The sequence below is a fragment of the Acanthopagrus latus genome, chromosome 20 (assembly GCF_904848185.1).
Source record: "Acanthopagrus latus isolate v.2019 chromosome 20, fAcaLat1.1, whole genome shotgun sequence".
NCBI classification, from domain to species: Eukaryota; Metazoa; Chordata; class Actinopteri; order Spariformes; family Sparidae; genus Acanthopagrus; species Acanthopagrus latus.
The window spans coordinates 10,104,040-10,125,480 of NC_051058.1; the positions used below are offsets into that span (position 1 = coordinate 10,104,040).

Genomic DNA, 21,441 nt, shown 5'->3' on the forward strand with positions numbered 1-21,441 from the left:
AAAGAGGAACTTTGTACCCTTTGTTTGAAATGTTCTGTTTTTAATTTTGAGGAACTGCATGGTATGATCTCTCATGTGACCCCCTCGGGTGTTTTTACTGTCCAGTGTCTTGTATGCCCCCAAGTAAACCAATTAAACAATATTTTACACATCTGGCTGAGGAAACTGGCCTGGCATACAGCTGCTAAAAAAAAATCAAAGAGTTAAGCTTCTGTGTACCAAGCTACAGCTGAGCTGTAGTTACAGGAAGCAATAAGCAAATTACCTCAATTCTTGTCGAAGTGGACCAGCGGCAAACAGATTTCTGTTTCTGACACATAAGTGAGGTGGAGTGCTGGAAAATTACGCATGCCATTTATCACCCTGAAAAACAATGAGGGGAAGAGGAAAATTAACAAATATAGGTAACCACGACACTGAGAGTTCAAGTGATGATAACCTTTGTTAGGACTTCTGTTAATGTGTGTGGGAATTAACACTTAACACACCAACACTTATTGTCAGTGAATAAGAAGACACGTTTATCTGGGGAATTTCTGGAACCTGTTAGCTTCAACTTATTGTGTAGATTAAAATAGATGGTGCTTCACACTCGTGCTGCTGAATGTCGAGCAGTGATTGTGCAATAGAGGGAATCACCCGTATGAAGAAAAATGGCAGTAAAATGAATCAGGTCACTGAATGACACAGTTTTACTCCAAACTGCTCCACTTAGAAAATCTCTTGGGGACAGAAGCGGCAAGGAAGGGGAAGTAGAGACTTACAGGGAGGAGGTTGAAAAGGCGAGAGCATTAAAACAGGAGGAAGTGGAAAAGAATGAGGGCCGTATTTGAATTTCTGTAAAAACGCCTTGATCTGAATTCATCTGGGTGCCGCACTTTCAGCCCCATCTCTGCAATATTCACATCCAACACGGGGGGCAGGGCCTGCCTCCAGAACATCAAGCGCTATTTTTGACATTATCGTGTCACTTCCAGTTGGAGTTGAGCACAGGCTTTCTGAGCAGCTTCTTGTTTAAGATTCACAGCAGAGTGGTGATGTGTGGAGAGACCTCTGCTGTCTAAACCTGCAGCTGCATCCTGCACTGGGGGCAGCCCTTTTGGCAGACATCCACATAAACAAACCACCGTGTATCCAAAGGCTGCTGACGAAACCAGTCCCTCCAGAGTTACCTGAAATAAACGGAGCTCTTTCCTCCTGTACTGTTGTCAAGACCGTGCTTATGACGCAACATAACTTACAGTAAGTTATGCTGCTGATGCCCACATTTACTGCACTGTTTCTACTTTAATTACTATCTAATGTGATGCAAATATAACCGCCTGTTATATATGCTCATTTTGTGCAGCAGTGTTATACTTAAACCAGGTCTGAGATTGAATGGGATGTAAATAGCACAATTAATTACTACTACCAAATTTCCCCCTCGGGAATCAATAATAACATACTCCTGATTCTGATCAGTATTTTAGCAGCTACTGCCCTCTGTTGGTTGGAGCAGCTCCGACCAGAGGACCAGAAGGCTTCTGTCTGCTCTCATAAATGTTGCAAATGTTTTCCATCAACATCTACAGAAAACTTATCTGTTGCTATTTTCAGAGTAAAGCTTTGGCATAATATCAGAACCTCAGAACATAAAGTAAAAGGCAGAAAAGTGAATTCAAGACATTTCTCAGACAAGACAAGGGACAGTTTTAAAATTCAATTTTTTTAAAGGCAACAATTTCCAATTATGTTTAGTTCTACACATACCGGAGAGCTACAGTTTAGTGGCAGGCTTATTGCAGGAGCTTGTGTTACTCGTGTACTCTACCTAAGTCTCCGAGAATTAAAGGGTCAAAGGTTGCAGTCAGGATTAGGGCTAAATGTAGCATTCTTGAATGGCAGTGAATCAGTGCCAAATCAGCTGTGATAGCTCGTAGTCAATATGTCACATGCGTGGCATCACACAGGTAGTTCTAAAACTCTGAATTTTAGTTTTTAAGAGTAATATGAAATGTTTACGAAGCGCGCCTGTTTGTAAGCCCTTTCTTTTAACTGTTGGACAAAAATGCTGTGTCATCTTTTAGCACGAGGGACAATGGCTTCTGTTAGAGTAATCTCTGCTGCTTTGACTGACAGCCAGCAGGTGCTCTGACATGTGAGAGGCGGTTTGACAGCTGACATTGTGGAAATAGTTACCTGCTCTACATGCTGGGATGAGGGAGGGTGTTTTTAGGAGCGGGGGTAAGATGTTCACAAAGAACGCCTTGGTGTGGGCGGAACTGACGAGCCTCTATTGGCTCCGTTTCAGCGCAGCACTTGGCCACCGACACCTGCTCATGCATCCAAGTGTTGTGACAACTGTCAGAACCCCCAGACACACACAAACACCTCCTCTCATGAACACGCTCACACCCCTGGCTGACCCAAGAACAAGTGTACTGAAAGTGCGAGTGTGTCGATGACTTGTTCTCGCGAAGCGCACTGTTAGTTTAATGCAGCTCTGACCACCAATGACATAAAACAGTTTCATTTGGGGAAGGTGAGCTGAATGATGTCCAGCTCAAAGGCATAACTGGCACTTTAAACCTGGACACACGCTTATGTTGGTGATAAATGCAAGTATGGAAGATGCAACTGGTCAAATATTCAAAAACAAGCAATTATACAATAGATTTAGCTATTGTCTCTTGTTCATACACTCTAATCTACACATGTATACATGCTTCCATGCTGTTTTGTTCGAGTTTTACTCAAAGTGAAACCAATATAGCATTCATTTCATATGCAGACGACAGCAGAACACAACATATGTTGATTGAAAATAATAACAATAGAGTGTTTTAGGCAGTTCAGGAGGTGTTGCAAACATTTGTTTTCCTGACTCTAATTGCAGTAAAGTCATCTGAGACTGTAGATGTAATTAACAGCTACCAAAACACATTAGGCCTCTGGTTAATAACAAACATGCCACATCCTGCCTACATCTTCATTTAAAAGCTGATTAAACTTGGATTTTTAAACACTTCATTTGTTATTTGAAATCATGTTATGTCACAATAAATCATTGTTATTTTGGATAATTGTTGCTAGTTTTGTTTATTGTTTGGTGCCATGAATCTGTGACAATCTTCTTTTTGGTTAACATTATAGGCTCCTACTATTTTTATTGTATTTTCTTGTCATACTTTGCCGTCTGAACTTAAATGGTTGTTGTGTGGGCCCCATGACATCTAGCAACCACTCCAAATAACCTAATTGGGCGCCAAATAACGAACAAAGGGATAAAATGGAGGGAATTTCCCACCATGTATTTTAGCAGTATGGTTGGAATGACTCACATTGTTTCTATAGTAAATAACGAAAACATCCTGCTCTCATTTTAATGGTACATTGACCATCTACATGACACAACAACAGAACTGCTCACAATTACAAACTCTGGCTTCAAGATTAAATCAAAGTGTTGTGAGATTGCAGTCAAACATAGTTACTGTTCATTGTTTTTCTGTTTGTTTTTATTGACTAGCTGAATGACTTTTTGGGTATTTACTTATTTTGGACACATACTCAGTTCTTCACAGAGACGACTCCATAACAACGTACCGTAAATATGCATACACCAACAAATCTGATGAGCAAATACACTTGAGGATTGTTAATTCATTTATTAAGTCTGCATGAAGCAAAGCTATATTACTGTAGTATTGAAAGGATTTTAACCACTGACGTTGTTTAAAGAGCAACCAATCTCTAATCTTCTGGGATTTTGTTCACTTCACATGAAAACTAAGATACTGCTGGCAAAACATGTATAAAGAACCAGCAAAATCATGTGTGAGTTGTTATCCTTAAAGTGTAGAGAAACCCTGGGGATTAATAGCAGAACAGTAATGATCAAATCTAAAACTTCTCTCCAGACCTTCTTTTCTTTCCACCAGAGTAAATAAAAAAAGATCTGATTTAATTTGCCCTTATCTGACTTTTTCAAGCTAGAGTAAACGACCGTACAGTCTTTGAATCAAAGCAACTCAGAAAGAATGCTTTTAACGGAGCACAATGTGATCTTGCGCTAGATAGTTTTGGACCTTTTGACAGCTGATCCACAGTCCTGATATGGAGCACACTGAGGCCTTCAGTAGTGAAACGGTGAGTGACGTTACCAGAATATGTTGGGCCGGGGGCAGAGACTTAATAGGGTTTCAGGCAGCTAAAATTACAAAATGGCATCAGATAAATTTAGAGGCGCGACGCTAAAAACGCCGACACTGACACGATGGTGTGGCCGTCCTCTGTAAATGTATTTGAGATAACCCTCCTAACTTAACTCTCTCCAACTTCTGACAATTAAACCAGCAATGGATTAAGCATTATGTAACCTGAATGTCTTTGCGCCACAGACACTGACATGACCAAAGATTAACCTGGGAAGCTGGAATTCAATGTCTTGGCAGCAGTCTGAATGTATGATTGTACTGTGTACACACCAGTAATGGCACGAGGGATACCACATTTGTATGTGTTGATGTGCCATTATCACAACATTAAGGTATTTTTGTACTACAGCTGCTGTATGTATAAAAATAACTGGATAATATATTTATATTGTATCATTATAATGACATGAGACTATATTTGGTGTTCGGATATGTGACTTTGGGTATTGTTATATGGCATGAATGTCCTGGTTTTAAAGGCTGAATTAGTCAAGTGATGTCATTTCCTGAACTTACTACCTCTAATAATTACCTTTACCAAATGAGTCATTTATATCCACGTTACTGAACATTATCATCAAAAACCACATTGTGCCATTGTGTTCACCTCATCACAACATTGTCATAATATCAATATAAATACTTGGTAAAAAATCTTGATATATGATTTTGTTGCCCAGACTGGGCATTTATAAAGTGAGATTATGTAATGAGTAACTGTATCAGAACACATCTTTAGTGTAACCCTTCCAACCCTGTGTATCACAATATAAAAATTGCTTAATGTTATTTTATTAGATCACCCGGCTCTTAGAGTTATACCAATAATAATAAATAATATCATAAGAACAGTTCCTAGTTTCATATTGATTAGATTATCATTTTAATTTCGTGGAGCCCACTGTGACATCATCCAGTTGCTTACAGTGAAAAACTGGAAGATATCGAATCCACTTGAATGGAAGACAAGGAGAAGTAGAAAATCTTGCATTCGAGTGGCTTGAATCATGAGAATTTTGGCATCCCTGCTTAAAAAACACAACTTGATGATTAATGAATCAACAGAATAGCTTCTAAGTGATAGTCTGTCAGCTGATTAATTGATTAATCAATCAATCGTTTAACACAGCCACACCACAAAGACACACACACAAAAAAAATAAAAAATAAAATTCTATCATGGACAATTCAGCACCAACCATTGGATGGCCTAACAATAAATTATGCCCAGTTATCAGGAACGCAACACAGAGCAGCTTAATAAAATGTCCGGGTCATTAAGTTACATCTCATTACGGTGATAATTACTGTGATGGTGAGGTGGTGCTCGGGAGGTCCAGTCAGCGTGGAGGACGTCCCTCCTGTCGGCCGAGGGAGGGAGTGGTCTAACCGGGGGGGGGTTACGTGTGTGTTGGGCTGTGCTGCCTTCTCAACCAGCGCTTCCTAAACGGGGCACGAGACAATAACACATCACACTCCGGACCACCGCTGACAAAAACAACGCACTCACACTCACCGCTCCACCAAAAGAAATACCACCAAAACACGCCGAAAGCTATTTGGGATACATCTGCCTCGAACAGGGCTGTGAAACAATAGGCATGTTGGTCATATTACCACAGAGCCATTTAACCACTATTCATATTTTCTAATCATCGCACAGCCAAATTGCCTCCCCCCCATCCTCCATCCATCGCCATGCACATATTCCATTCACTCAGTCACTTCCAGCTCTCCTCACCCGCTTTATTCACTCACTCACTCACCCGCTCATGTGTTCACTCCCCCCACCCTCCCTCTCCTGTGCACTTGTGCCACAGTGTGTAACTCACCCTCTCATCTCCTCCCTCCCTCTTTACTTCAGCTGGAAGAGAGAGAGAGAGAACCCCTCACTCCTTCACCCCTCCCTCCCTTCCCAGTTTTCACTCATTCACTCCCTCCTCGCCCACCCTCCTTGTTAAAAACACGCGCTACTAAAACACACACACACACACACACACACACACAGTCATCAAGTCCCTGTGAGGACACAGGTGGAGACACAACGACAGAGCCACTGACATTTTACCTCACTGGATTCAACTTCAATTTTCACCATTTACATTATTTACCGGCTCTGTTTTCCAAACAGACAGGTGAGATTTGAAGGTGAACGGGCATCATGTTATTTGGACAGTGGACACTTCATTGCTCCACAGTATCCCAGTGTAGTCTGGACTGTGGAGGACCCACCTCCCTGGACTAACTGCCTGGCTTCTCTCGCACCACTGCCTGTGATGTGGATGAGGGCAGAAATGTGGTTACTATCACTAAAATACACACACATTAAAAAAAAATAATAAAAATAGTGTCCACTAACTAACTCTGATAATTATACCAGAAAACTCGGGGGAGAGCAATCCTCCAGTGGCTGTGACTTTCATATAAGAATCAAAATGGCGTTGCAGGGAGGGACATCACGCCAGATATTAAAATAACAAATCAAAACAGGAGAATTATTGTAAAGTTTGTCACTGGGGATGCTTTTGCTGCTTTGGACCGGCACCACGGACCCTCATGAGAATGAGGAGAGCCAGATCTCAGACCTGTTATTGACAGTGCCCTGATGCGCCAGTTCCTGAACAAAAGAAAGCCATCACTGCGCCCTACATTGAAGGACTTTGGTGTCGGCTGCGGTCCCCCTTACAGCTGGACCCACACCTGGTCACACAACGCCCACTCGCACCCAACATCCGAAACGTGGTGATCGATTTTCTAATGCACTATCAGAATCCCTGATCTTTGGAGGTGTTGGCAACTTTCCTGACAATGGAGCTCGAGTGGCGACTGCCATAGTGACAGTTATAAGCACTTCTGTCCAAAAAACAGCAAACACAGCGAAGCCACCCGCCCCGTTCCGACCTATATGAACCCATATTGTCGTCCCAAACGTCACCCGCGACTTAGATATTGTGACATTTAATTTATAGCAGGTTTAACACTAAATAATCTCGACCACGTCACTCAAAGTCAATGGCCGGACTGTGTTAGTTGGGAAAATGTATCGATGTATTAAAAGCAAAAACGGAGCCCTGGAGCGACTGAACCGCGTGCATCCGTCGGAGCATAGATTCAATTTCGACATGCATGCGGTGATTCGGGCCGGGGTTCCGTCCGTTTGGGTCAATTTAACGCGAAATGTGCAAAATTGTTCACAGCACGCGTGACTTCCAGCCGGTTTTCCTGGAATAAAAGTTGTTCGCCGGCGCGTCCGAGCGGAAACAAGTGTGTCCCCGGGAAGCTCAATGTCTCCGCTATCAGCCCATAATGTTTTGTGGACCAGTTCTCCGCCGTAGCTTTTATATTTGTCGGGAGTTGGAGGATGAAGAAACACAAACGGGACGGCGCCAGTTCCATGGAGTCCGCTACATCAGCTGCTGGCAGTTGGTGTTCTCAATCACGTCCGCAGAAAGGCTTCATAGGCTCACTGGAGCGCCTGTGGAATAAGACACTTAAGTGGTCCGGTGAATTGACGCGTCACTTTGCGTGGACGATTATTACAATATTTCTACTATATCAACTCTAAGCGTTATATTTTCCAACAACTGGGACTTTTTTTTTTTTTGGGAGAAGCTTTATTTGTGGCCGAGCAGACATATCGCTGTTTCCTGACGCCCTGGTGTATCAGCTGAGCCGGGTGAAATTACACCTCCAGGACTTTTCTTTTTGTGTGTGTTTGTGTGTGTCAACTAACTTAAAAGAAAAGTCAACATGGCAGAGACGTCGGCAGCTCCGGCCAAAGCCAAAAAGGCAGCAAAGCCCAAGAAACCTGCTTCTCATCCCAAGTACTCGGACATGATCAAAGCGGCGATCGCTCACGACGCCAGCCGGAGCGGAGCGTCCCGTCAGTCCATCCAGAAGTACGTGAAGAAGAACTACAAGGTGGGCGACAATGTCGACGTGCAGATCAAATTGGCCCTGAAGAGACTGGTGGCAAGCGGGATGCTGCGCCACACCAAAGGCATCGGTGCGTCCGGATCCTTCAGGTTGACCAAACCAGAGGACTCCAAAAAACCAACCAAGGCAGCGGCGTCTGCCAAACCAAAGAAGGCACCCAAGCCCTCCAAACCCAAGAAGGCAGCCAAGCCCAAGAAGGTGTCCAAGACGCCGGAGAAGCCCAAGAAAGCGGCTGCAAAGAAAGTGAAAAAGGTCGTGAAGAAGGCGACGCCAACTAAAGCCAAAAAGGCACCAGCTAAGAAAACCAAGGCAGCCAAGCCCAAGGCAAAACCAGCAAAGAAGGCGGCCAAGCCCAGGGCGAAACCGGCGAAGAAGGCAGCCAAAACAGCAAAGAAGAAGTAAATGGACAATATGAGAGAGACAGAATCACTGTAAATACTTCAGGAAATGTTTTCGTATATGTATTATTTTTGTAAGGTCTGATGCAAACTTATGCTGTTTTTACTAGTAGTTTTCTCTCCATTGCACTATTGCCTATAGATGCTGTAGACATAATTGTGAGCATTTTTTTTTTATTTCGAGTTAATAATACTGTTAATTTCTGTCTGATCCTTGGATACAAATAAGCTATTATAGGGTCTTGCTGAGAAAGAAAAAAAAAGATGTGTATATACAGCTGAACTATTGAATAGTTATTGTTTCTGCACGAGGTCATACTGAAAATACAAATGTGTCAATGGTGTGCATTGTCGAGCCTTGACAATGTACAGACCATGGGCAGTGGACGTCAGCAAGATTCTCCTAAATGCTCTATAGTTGTCATTCAAGCTCCATTCTGTAAATTTCCTCATTTTCAGACGACTCATGATATACAAGCATCTCACTGTGTTCAGCCACTTTTAAAGACTGTTTATACTGCAATCCAATAAACCTTTGTCATCTTCTACGAAATGTGTTTGACAACTTATTGCGCGCGTTTTACGCATGCGTAAAATTCTTGGTGAGTTGGACGGAGGAATTTCTGTGCATGTCAGACATTAGACAAAAAACAATCTTTTACTGTAGACCAATAATACTGCCTACCTCATGTTGATAGACGTATACTACACATATATAAGTTATATGTAGAGGCAGATATATAAATATATATATTTTTTAACTTGCTGAATGAAAGTTGGGCGGTTGTGCGCCAAGATGTTGCAGACAAAGCCCACCTATGAACGCTCCGATGAGAGGGAGGGTGATCTGATGCAGAGAGGCTGATAAACATGGGTAACACAAATTAGGAGCTGAGAGGTCACATGAAAAATCTGTGTTAAACATCATCAGGTAAGACCAACAGTCCTGCCCTCTGATTAGGCCGACCTTTAGTTTAACTTCTTTATCTGCCAGTCATGGGGACAGGCAAGATCTGTAGGACACGCTTGCGCTTGTGATATGAATTGAAAACCTGAAGACCGTAAGAGTTCTACAGAGAGCAGAAGTGTATATAAATAAAAGTCCGTAAGAGGATGGGACAGTGGTAAACCAGGCTAAGACATTAATATACCTGATAAAATAAGAGTTTTCTGCAAAATGGGTCTAAACATCTGTGAGCAATGCAGGACATTTACAGCAGTCGCGGGTTTTCTAGCGCTCGAAATCCCAACATCCACTTTCCTCAAGGGTGGCTGCAGAGAAACGAGGCAGAGGCTCTAAAGACACACCCAGTGTTAACTTGTCCTGCCTCTCACCTGACATGCAACTCTGCCATCTTGTGGCGTCTTACGGGAACAGGCGACTTCTCGTCACTGCAGCCAGGACTGAGAGGCCAGCAGACAAGCAGGAGTCAAACTGATACAAAGATCAAGATTTACACACCAGTTAACCCTCCACATACTGTTATTTATTATTATCTTGAATGACAGGTGTAAGAGCATCAAACTAACCTTGATGTGCAGCTTCAGGCTGAACGATCAAAGCACCCAAACTTGCCGAGGCTTGCTGTTCTACTCTGAGATGCTACGTGCAGAGGGGTAGTAATTGGTGTTGCTTCATCACAGAGTAATCCATCCTGAATTTTGCCCACCCACAGCATTATACTACCTTTGGAACCCATTACTTTAAGCAACAAACATCTTGTAATTGCAATCACAGGGTCTCTGGAACATTTTTAAACAGTTCAGTCATAAACACTCAAAGTACTGCAGAGTTTAAACACCATGTGTGCGGTCAGGTCTGAAATGTGCTACCTGTAAAAACACAGGCATATTAACATACAGCCTCACAACATATCTTTCATTCCAACAGCCATTATGTCTTTTGGGCAAAAGTCCCCATCCAGTCTGGTCTGGTCTTTTATTAAGCATCTAAATCAGTTCAATTTCAAGTAAGAAAACAGCCATATTTTAAAAGTCACACAAGTGTATTCTGCAGAAACAGCAGGTCCCCAGCCAAATTAAGCAACAGAACAGACGTTAACATGAATGACTCATGTTGGGAAAACAGTAAGATGGCAGATTATGTAAGGTCAAAGTGTATGCACAGTGTCAGGTGTGTGTCAATAGAAAAAAAAGCAGATTATCTATCTATTTCAGTTTCAAAATTAATTCCATTTCAAAATGAACATAGGGAAGATGAGTGGAAGCAGCGATAACCACGACCAGATTTTTCTTCCACAATTTGTAATTTATAGCTTTTGCCGCCCTCCTTTCACAGGACAAACATATTTCTGACAGAGTTCTTGTAGACGCATAAACAAACCGCCATTTTTTCTTCATGCACATCTCATCCTGCCACAGCAGATAAGTGGAGGCCTTACAGCTAAAAACAATAAAATGTTTCATTTTCAGGCAAACTAATATGCCTAGGGAGCTAATAACATGCTACGACTGCTCATTGCTGCTGGAGTTATTTGGCAAATCCGTTATGCACGTCTTATATCTGTGGTGGCATGATGAAAAGGAAGTGTTCTTTGAGGAGCTGCAGCAAGAGATTCAGTGGCAGCCAATCAGGATGTTTGGTCTTAAAAATGCTTCATGTACTGCCCTTTGGTTCTCTAGTGTAGTTAATTTGGCATTTTTCTAATATATGCTTCTGAAAATCTGCATGTATAAAAAAACTCTCCAATCTCACCATCAAAACATAACAAATAATTGATGGGAGCAATAGATTAGACGCAATCGTCTTCCCACATTTCTTCTCCTCTGATAAAGCACCTTTTTGACATGAACTGGCCTTCATGTATCAATGCACCGAGCTCTGACAGGCTAACTCCTACTTAGCTCGACTGGACAATATAAGGCAGAAAAAGCTGGGCACAGCAGTGTGGGGAATAATATCATCACTAGCTTCCAACTGCCCTTGAAGTATTGCGATCAACCGACTCAGAGGGAAGGACAAAGTCAAGAAGTCAGATACTGAGAAAGGGCAGAGATATGAAGAATTTCTTGTGAGCCTTCAGCGTGAAAAGTAAAATGACGCAGACTAGTTTCAGACTGCGCTGGTTCTGGATCTGGTCTTGGAGGATTGGTCTTTATGGATGGATGGAAGCGTGGGTGAAAAAAACATCGGCTGGTTGTTGATCATTTCAGTCTGGATATGGCTCTGTAGATGGCAAAGCCGAGAACAGCGACCACAGCCGAGCCTAAGGCCACTCTCAGCCAAAAGGATGTGTTGGTCATGTCTGAACCATTCAGGTGTCTGGAGATTGGAGGGAAAGAAAACAACGAGGATCAGTCACAGAAAGCAACACAAAGCTGATGTCATAAGCAAAACTGCTTCTTTAACATCTGCACCTACCACCATTAAATCACTCAATGTTATAAAACAGATATCTCCTCTGACTGATCTTGACATTTTCCAGGTTTTCAATAATGTCTGATTTGACTTACGGGTATGTTGCTGCCCAGGCGAGCCTGGTGGAGATGTTCTTGCTGGTGGCATCGAGGAGCAGGCTGGAGAAGGGCAGCGGTGGAGGCAAGCGGTGTTTATAACAGAACTCTGCTGGAGCCATTCCATGAAACTGCTTGACCTCAGGAAGATCCACCTTGGAGGCGACCAGCACACATGGGATATTGCTCTCCATGTAATGTTGCTAAGTAAAAATTGAGATGAAGGGAGAAAACTTCAGCTGAGTGAGAAGAAAACCCGCCTTGTGTTCATAATGGGCTCATAATGAAATTCAGGTAACTTCACTGCAATACATTCTAAATGCAAACAAAAAGATGAAAAGTCAGGATCCCTTATCATGACTTGTACATGAAATTGTTGATTAATTAGCTGCAGAAGATAAGGCTGGCTACACGCACCTCACGTACATCACGTAGGTGTATCGGGACATCATGTGGATGAAATGAGGGTAACGCCTGCACACTAACATTCTGCTGATTATTTCATTTACTCATTGGTAGAGAGAGACACTTCTCCCTGTGGGTGTCAAATGACCGATAGTAAAAACAGTAACTGTTTATGTGGAGACTTTCATTGCATGGAAAAAAACAACTGACAATAACAAACAAAATGTCCTCTTGTAAACACCTTAATCAAAATGACCCCGCCACTTAGGACTGTTTTACTTTTGAAGAGGTGACAAACACAGTCCTGATTACTGTGTATAGAACTAATCAAAATATTTGTTTACCATAATGACTGCGTAGGATACCCCTGCATCACATACCTTGTACACATCTTAATTTTCTTTTTCTCTTTATTAACAAGACCTTCACTAGCATTTGGTTGATCCAAAGTCTCTGGCAACATTTTACAGTACATAATGAGATAAGCACAGCAGCGATGTCAGATATGTTGGACAACCATATTCACCCATCACCCTTAAGATTTAAAAGACTAAAAGTTGAAGTAAACAACATTGATCATCTTGTTACAATGCTATGTTCGGCTGGCATTCATGTGGATGAAATTTTGACATACACCTCCCACCCAAAACACCTCTCCAGACCAAGTACACCCTCTCACAGCAATCACGGCAGTGGCTGGGGGTGGCTATTAAATAACTGCAGAGTACTATTCACAAATGGAAGATCGATGTCTTGTTCCTTTGATGTAAATGTTGGAGCACTTTTTTGTATGTGCATGGAAAAAGGAAACATCTTTGCGTAATTCGCTTTTGTACACAGGTTAATACTTTTGATGGATTTGCCATTTGGACTTTTCTGATTCATGAGACAACAAGGACATGTAGATCGAGCCACTGAATCTGAGCACCATGAAATTACTGTATATCTGAAAACGGTAAAAACAAACTCTGCCAAACTCATATTTTTAATGTGATGGATTATCTTACACTAGCTAATTTCAACACTTTGTAATTACAAAAACAAGAATTAGAAACTGCTGAGGGCAACTAAGGGAGCTGTATTATTAAGTAAGCTGAGTGTGTGTAGAAGGCAGCACACATTGTGTAAAGTAGAGAGGCAACCTATGTGAATGGCGAAAATTTAATTCATAAGAAACAAGCACTGCATTATTCTTCTAATGCTCCTTTAACCGTTGCTGTGACTGACCTTGTATATGCTGGCACAGTAGTCGAAGGAGTGTGGGTCACTTGTGTCGTACATGAGACAAGCAACATCACAGAAGGCGTCTGATGCCTTCAGGAACTCCACCTCCACATCCACCTCATTGAGCTGCATGGAGTGAAGAGGAGTGTTTTGCCCAAGCTTTAGTCAGGGTCAAAGGGAAAAGGGTCAGCATTAAGATTAGGAGGGGAGCTACTTACGATAAGGTACTTCTCCTGGTTGCTGACTTGGACAGTGTTAATGGCATAGGGGGAGAAGGCACTGCTAGGATTTCCCTTACTCTGTAGAGGGCAAAAACATAACTATCACTACTTGTCATTATCAGTGTTGATAATGCAGATGAGCACAAGTTCATCAGTTTAATAATACAACATCTGTTATTTTTAGTTCCCGACTAGCACATGGTGCCATACCACAACGTTGCGGCCCAGAAAGGCCTGAAGAAAGGCTGTCTTGCCCGTCCCCCGTGGTCCAATCACCTTGCAGAGAAACACTGACCGCTGTGTCTGGCACTTCTCCAGGTCCACCTCTTTCTCCCGTGTTACTGCACACAGAGACAAGCAGAAACACAAAACGTAAGCATGATGCACAAACACACAGGGTTGCCCTTCTGTCAGTTAGAATTTGACTACTAAACTCAAAGATTACAGCTGAACCCTTGCCCTACCTCACCAAATGGTAAAACTGAAAATGCTCTTTGATAGACATTATTTGTGAGATACTTACCAGGCCAACATTGTTATTAAAAAGGCTAAGCAGACCAATTAATTCCTCCACCAGCTGAGAAAGATCAACATGACACAGAAGCTGTTGTTTCAGTTCTTTACATGGCAAAAAATGTGTCTTTTCTCTCCAGTTTCATCACCGCTTGCTTTGTCTTGGCTACCAAACAGATTATACAGGCTAAAGTTCAGGTGATTAAAAAAAAAACATCTCTTGTGCTGACGTGGTCATTATTGGGGATTTGTAGCTACTGCACCACAGACCTCATCAATAAAGCTTATCGAGATAAGAATGATTGAAGAATGAAAATACTGATATTAGTGTGGGAAAAAAATAAATAAATAAATAAAAAAAAAAAAAAATATATATATATATATATATATATATATATATATATATATATATATATAAAAATAAATATCTAGTGGGCAAATGGCTAATGGCGGTGACATCTAGTGGCAATTTGGGGATTTCCAACAGTCATCATCACTAGGTTTAGAATATAATGCAGGCGCACATTACACCTGTGTAAATGCAGCCTATGCTGCTACATCACAGTCAGAGGAAACAAAACTAGTAGTTATAGGATACGTATTCATAAAACAAAATTTGACAAAAAGGTAAATATTTGAAAGAAGAAAAAAGAAGAAACTAAATTTTAGCTTGTAGCCAGTAACTGGGAAAAAATGCATGTTGTTACCAACATGAAGAGGGTTTTATGGTCTGAACCATAATGATATCTGGGACTCAGCTTATCTTACTTCAATCTATACTGTCAGAACTATTTATCAGTAAGTCAAAACTGTACTTTCAGCCCCAGCTGTGGTCTTACAATTGGTACTTTAGGTGCAATGAATGTCTGCACTAAACACTGTGGCAATGCATCCAACAGCTGCTGATACATTTCACTATGGAGCAATGTATTTGAATGACAACCAAATTACAGTTGTTTGCACATCTAAAAATAAATGTACAATAATAATTAAAATCAGAAGTAATTAATCAAAAGATTGATTTTACTTATCTAAAAACAGAAATTACATAATGCTCTGTAGTAGTCCCCTTGTTAAAAGATCTCTGTTGATCTTTGTTGCTCTCTGGCCTAAAGGAGCTCACCTCTAAGCATCTATGTGATTAGCAGAAGCGAGACGTATTACATCACACTGGCCAATCTTGTTAAAGCTGTCCTGGCAAACTGTCCTCTGTCTGCCACTACTTAACACACAGGATGTCTGCACAGAGACACTACTACATTATGCACCCACTGGTGTTGTTGAAATATCGATACATATCAGTTCTAATATTTCAAACAGTTTCAACACTAATTTCTTATCAGCCACATCCTCCAGGGGTACAATACCTTAGAGGCTGTTGTTCAAACACAAGCCTTGTTAATTACATTGTTTTTATGCCCTTAATGTCAAACATAATATCAAATAAATTTGATTTAATTCTTTTTTTTAAAGTATAGTATCAAAGTTAGAAATTCCAGTATCATGACAAGACTCACAGCCACTAAATTAACACAGCAATCATTATTACCTTGATTAATATTCACAAGAACAAAATGTATATGACATGTAGAGAGAGCAATACATTTCAATCCAAACATGCATAAAAGTGTCTAAAATCACATGCAATTGATAAACTCTCATTCAAATTGAAGTCCTTCGCCTCTCAAGGACAAATGTACATGTATGTAAATCTATTAGGCCTTTGGTCTGGATTAAGTCTAGTAATCCTCCGACAGAACAGTGCTTGACTATGAGAATTGTATTTAAGTTTTCAAAGAGGATGCACAGAATGTCTATCATGTTCCATAGTAAGATGGTCTCAGCCTTTATAATTTACATGCTGTTTGTCAGGATTTCCTAAAATGAACAGTCAATTAAGCACATGCATACCCACACCCACACACACACACACACACACACACACACACCTGTGATTGCGGCAGTCTGTGACTCTTGCTCAGTGAGGATAGGGTAGCCTAGGTATCCTAGGTGCTCCAGGCAGCGGTGGATATCAAGATATGCAGAAAGCCTGCGCGTAAAAGGTATTGAAACACATGTGAACTCTGGATCACAACATACACTGCTGAACATAAAGTGTACAAAAGCGTAAACATGCTTCCGATCACATGAAATCATTAAAAGCTGAGAGACATGCTTACGTCCACTGACAGCGGTAGCCAAGGTTAGAAATGTAGCCCTTGTCTGTGGTTGGGACGGTCATGTAGACCTCTGCGCCCCATGGCATGTAAGGACAGACACAGAACAGGTTCTTGAGCTCCGTCGGTGACAGGGCAGAGTCTCTGTCCTAAGAGCAGACAAAACATTATTGAATATGCTGGACTTTTTGTCGAGTGAGACACTGTGAACAAAGGGAGTCAGGAATGCTACTCACTTCATCGTACTTGTCAAACAGCCGCTGAAGGAACTGGTGACCTACATGATTGAGCTCTGTGGTGCAGCCGACTGGAACTCTAAGTCTTACAACAGAAATAAAACAGTTTGATATTGAGATACCTGATTTCTATCTAGTGTGTACAAGTGTGTCTGACTAGTGTGTGTAAGTACAATACAGGGACAGGGATCTTTTTTCTCCAATACTACTGCGATAAAACCTGCTTTAAAACTATTGTTATCAGCAATATAAAAAATACAGATGAATGGATTGTCACAGAACATACTCGGGGTAAAGGTAATCATCAGTCAGCTCAAGGTTGTCGTCATAACCAAACTTCCTGAGTATAGTCCACGTGGTTTCATGTCGGCCCCTCTGGATAAATAATGTATTAAGGAACAAGAAACCTGAAAAAGAACAGACACAATAGTTGGCCATCAGTGGAGTGTGGCCTTGCAACAACATGGTTTTAAGTTGCATGTTGTCATTCATGACTGATTTTTACCATTTAGGGTGAGGCCGTTGTCCTGCACCCCATCGCTGGTGTTTTTCCAAACTACTGTCTTCACATCTTCTAAAGCTTGAGGTGCCAGAGGATTCCCAAAACAAGATTTCTGCAGATACAAATGGATGGGTTTTTATTTTTTATTAAAGCAAATAAACCACGGATTCATATAAGAGCTGAGAGGACTAAAGGAAAAGTGATTTAGTCTGGCACCTGAAAGCAGTTGAGTTCAGCGTCACTGAGGATACGGTCGTTGTCCTGGTCTGAAATGTAGAATATTCTGCTAAGAGCTCGGACACACAATGGTTTTAGCTGGGGAAAAACATTGAAGGACAAAAACCTTATCAGTATGCAACCAATCATTTGTCTGCACATGTAGAAACAAGTGGACTAAGGCAGACGGACAGGCTGACTCCACAGTTGGCATCCCATTTCCAAAAATGGCTGACCTGTTTGTCCTCAGGGTCATAAAGAGGTGCAGTGGGGTGAAGAACTGCCTTCTGTGCATAGTAGAACAGCTCTGAAATGTTTTTCAGGTTCTTTGCAGAACACTTGAAAGAGACAAAACAGCAGAGAGAAAATGTCAGATGCAATAATCTCCACAATCTAAAAGGCCAGATAAAGTGTGCATGTGTAAATACCCGGTCACTGCATTTCAATGGTAAAGTTAGTAGGTGTGTACAGTTAATCTGACCTCAACACATGTCTCAATCTCAGAGAACTGGTTCATGATGGGAAGAATGGTTTCCATTGAGCTCCCACTGCGCAGATCAGACTTGTTTCCCACGAGGATGATGGGAACTCTGACATAACATAAGGAGACAACTCTCAATACACTATACTCAAACACTATCATGACACGCTGTGTATAAAAGTGATATCCCATTTCTGCATTACAAGATATAATGCAAATCAGTCTACATTCTAACTATGTGACCTGCATGCACTCACACTTCCCAAACTTTGGGCATTATTCTCATGTACTTCTGTCATATTCAGGGCAACTTAGTGAAATAGGCTCAAATTCCTAGATTTGATTCCTAGTTTGCCAACATTACATTTCAACAGCAGGAAGGAGTACAAAGTTAAATAGCCCAGGTAACACACACACACACACACACACACACACACACACACACACACACACACACACACACACACACACAGCTGATACATACTTGTTCCCTTTCTCTGCATCTCCGTTCACTAAAGGTATCCATTTAGTTCTGATCTGTAACAGAAGAGTATGACGTAAGTCTTGTTTGAGTTGTATTTCTACATATGTTTCATTAACCTGTTATAGACAGAATGTGGAGTACTTGTTCCTACCTTGTCTATTGTCTCCTCATTGGTGACATCATACACTACGCACACCACATTAGCCTGTATGGGTTAAAGAATGAACAGCTGAGAAGAAGAATTCAATGAACATTTTATAGTTCAAACTTGACCAAAGGAAAGACAATAAAAAGAGTGACACAGACTGACAAATAAGAATAAAAATATTCAGGTTACAGCTACAAAGTGCAAAAGAGTTATCGTTGAAAAATACACAGAATTAGAAAAACAACTATAAAAAGGATAAGGCATTGCATGTTTATAGTAATAGCCTAAACAACTTTATGCTGGGCCTCTTATACATATGACTCGACCTAAACAAAACTGTGAAAAAACCTCAATCATTCACTTATATGGCTCCAAGTTATTTTTAAATCAGGGCTGGCGCAGAGAGTTTCATCTCTTACAAAGATGATGATCAGGATGTTCAGTGTATTCATTAGTGCTGTACGGTGTACCTACCTTGACAATCTCATCTCTAAGGACTTCATCCGTCTGCTCTTTTTCTGTTGGGGTCAAGTAAAAAGGTAAGCACATATAGAAGTCTTGGCATTTGGACCCACGTGCATCATGTGTGGCTTCAGCAAACTGCACGCACGCTAAAGTGAACGATGCTACATATCATGTTACCTGAGTAGTCCACAATGTGTGTGGGCACCTTCTCTGGAGTCACGTCAGCGGGGATGGTGATCTCCTCAGCTCTGGGGGGAACCTAGCAGAGATTGCAGATCACAAATTAACTCTCAACCCGCAACACAAACGCACAATTTCAATTTCGCTTTAAGCATGGATACAGCTCTAGTTCTGGTAAACAAGAACAACACTTTGAGAGGAATGTGTGACAACAACAGTGCAGACACTATTAGTCATTAATACTATGTGAATATAGATGTAAAAATTCTCCAAGGGATTTTGAGTAGTAAATACACACTATGTACTACAACCTTACACATTTGAAACAAATGTGTCCTGGAACTAAAAATAGGTCATAAAAGTACAGAGCAGAGCAGGCTGACTACATGCTCTGAAACAAAAACAAAACATGCTGCAGAAGTCACAAAAACATGGGAAACCCCACGCTGAATTTGAGGTTTTAAGTGACCTCCAAACTCCAGGGGAACTACTTTTTGGATCTTTTTTTTTTTTAAACCAACATACTGAGTAGAGGAATCAACTGATGACCCTAGTATGAAACCTTGATCCAACATCATAAAGAAACATTACTGTTTACTGATATTACAATACAATATCAGTGGTTTAAAACTGAAGCATTGACATCTCATCTGTTAGAAATCCTACTTCCAAGAGGAATAAAAAAAAAGTTGTACATAGTGCAACGTGAGTGGCAAATAAACATAGAAATTATATGAGCTTGCACACATTAACTAGCCCCATATTTACTGCACACAAGGAACTAGTATGTTGACCACTGCATGGGTGACTGTAGCAATAATGTGCATACTGTGGTCAGCAGTCTATCAGCTTTCATGGATGCTGCATCCTCCAAAGGAAAAAAGGACTTTTAAGCAAAAACGCTGGTGGTAAATAGCTGTGCTGACACTCACCTCCTCTGGGAACTCCTCACCGACCAGAGACATGATGAGTGATGTCTTCCCCACCTTGGCTGTTGGAGCAGACAACATGATGTGGATGTGAGGAGAATTAGGAAGGACTCAAGGATGAGATGACTGCTATGAGATGTACCAGCAAGAGGCTGACTAACGTTACTCCTTATGTAGTCATAAATCAAACAACTGACCGTCCATGTTGACCTATGCAACATCTAAGGCCCCACTGTTATTATACTGAACCGTTCATTTCTATGTACAGCTAAGATAAAGGAAAATGTTTCACTTCAGCCAAAGCCTGATCAAATGGCATCAGTCTAACAGTAATAACATGATGTAACTCTAGACAACGCGACGCTGAATAGTTAACTGTTCAGCCGTTAGCGTTAATTTAGCTAGTTAATTAACCTACCTAGTTCATATGCCACAGCTAATGTTTGTTAGCCAACTCTCTCTCACTAACGGACAACTTTAAAAATAACAGACCTTTAAAATATATCTGTATAACTTATAATGTGGTTTAAGATGAATCACACTAACTAGCTAACTTCTCTGTGGTGGCTAGCAGTTAACTACTAACCGTTAACAAGTTGTGCTGAAAGTTACTTTTTGCTAACTTAGCATAGCGGAAATTAACAACTGGGAAGCGGCAACCGCGAAGAAAACGTGTATTTGACAGGTCACACATGCAGCGCAGAGACATTTATCTCCCTTTCCAGAGAGTTATCGGCACCATGCCACCAGGAGGGACCGAGGTAAATTCAGTTGCAAGTTGGTATGTTAGCTACCAAAGCTAATGTTTGCTGATGCTAGTCTTTTAGCCTGTAGTCAACTGTCAGTGCAAGAGGACTTACGTTCCCCCAATAGAAGTATCCTGACGTCTTGTTTCATGTTTCCCCTCTGTTTGAAGAACAGCCAGACGCACTGCGTTACTAAAGTGACATTTATCTTTCATTTGAATGTCAAATCCCCAGCTACAATAAATTGTGTGCCTCCGCGGCGATATGTATGCACCCAAGGTGAAACCATATCATTCCGGTTCACGGAGGAGACGGAGAAAACACGCCCTCTGGTGGCCGAGCAGGCGCCCTGCTGCCCACGTTGACTTCTATTTAGCAGGCGCGAACAAGGTGAAAGGAATACAAATATTTCATCCTGAAATTAAGTGGCATAAAAAAAAAAATTGTACACAATTTAATTGTTTATATATATATATTTTTAAATGAACCCTTTCAAAATATACAGAT

General features: G+C 41.3%; 3 protein-coding genes across 3 annotated transcripts in view; 1 reads left to right on the forward strand and 2 right to left on the reverse strand.

Annotated features, from left to right (window-relative positions):
* The window catches only part of rhbdl1 (rhomboid, veinlet-like 1 (Drosophila)), a 53,735-nt gene extending 43,459 nt beyond the window's left edge, over nt 1-10,276 (reverse strand). The window contains exon 1 of the mRNA XM_037081697.1: nt 9,869-10,276. The gene's annotated coding sequence lies outside the window, so the exon portion shown is untranslated. The remainder of the gene's footprint in view (nt 1-9,868) is intronic.
* On the forward strand, nt 7,702-9,086 carry LOC119009943 (histone H1.0-B). Its single transcript, XM_037081700.1, has one exon. The coding sequence runs from the start codon at nt 7,950-7,952 to the stop codon at nt 8,535-8,537; it is 588 nt and encodes a 195-aa protein (XP_036937595.1). The 5' UTR covers nt 7,702-7,949; the 3' UTR covers nt 8,538-9,086.
* A 244-nt stretch (nt 10,277-10,520) lies between the features above and the next one.
* rhot2 (ras homolog family member T2) lies at nt 10,521-21,288 on the reverse strand. The gene is made up of 19 exons (XM_037081694.1): nt 21,049-21,288; nt 20,192-20,250; nt 19,257-19,338; nt 19,089-19,132; nt 18,618-18,671; nt 18,467-18,519; nt 17,983-18,091; nt 17,738-17,839; nt 17,502-17,600; nt 17,289-17,397; nt 17,070-17,190; nt 16,784-16,868; nt 16,551-16,696; nt 16,320-16,420; nt 14,068-14,198; nt 13,855-13,935; nt 13,640-13,762; nt 12,008-12,210; nt 10,521-11,816 (listed from the first exon to the last, which is right to left on the reverse strand). Exons 1-19 carry the CDS (start codon nt 21,083-21,085, stop codon nt 11,699-11,701), a joined length of 1,857 nt encoding a protein of 618 aa, XP_036937589.1. The 5' UTR covers nt 21,086-21,288; the 3' UTR covers nt 10,521-11,698.
* Nucleotides 21,289-21,441: the final 153 nt, after the last annotated feature.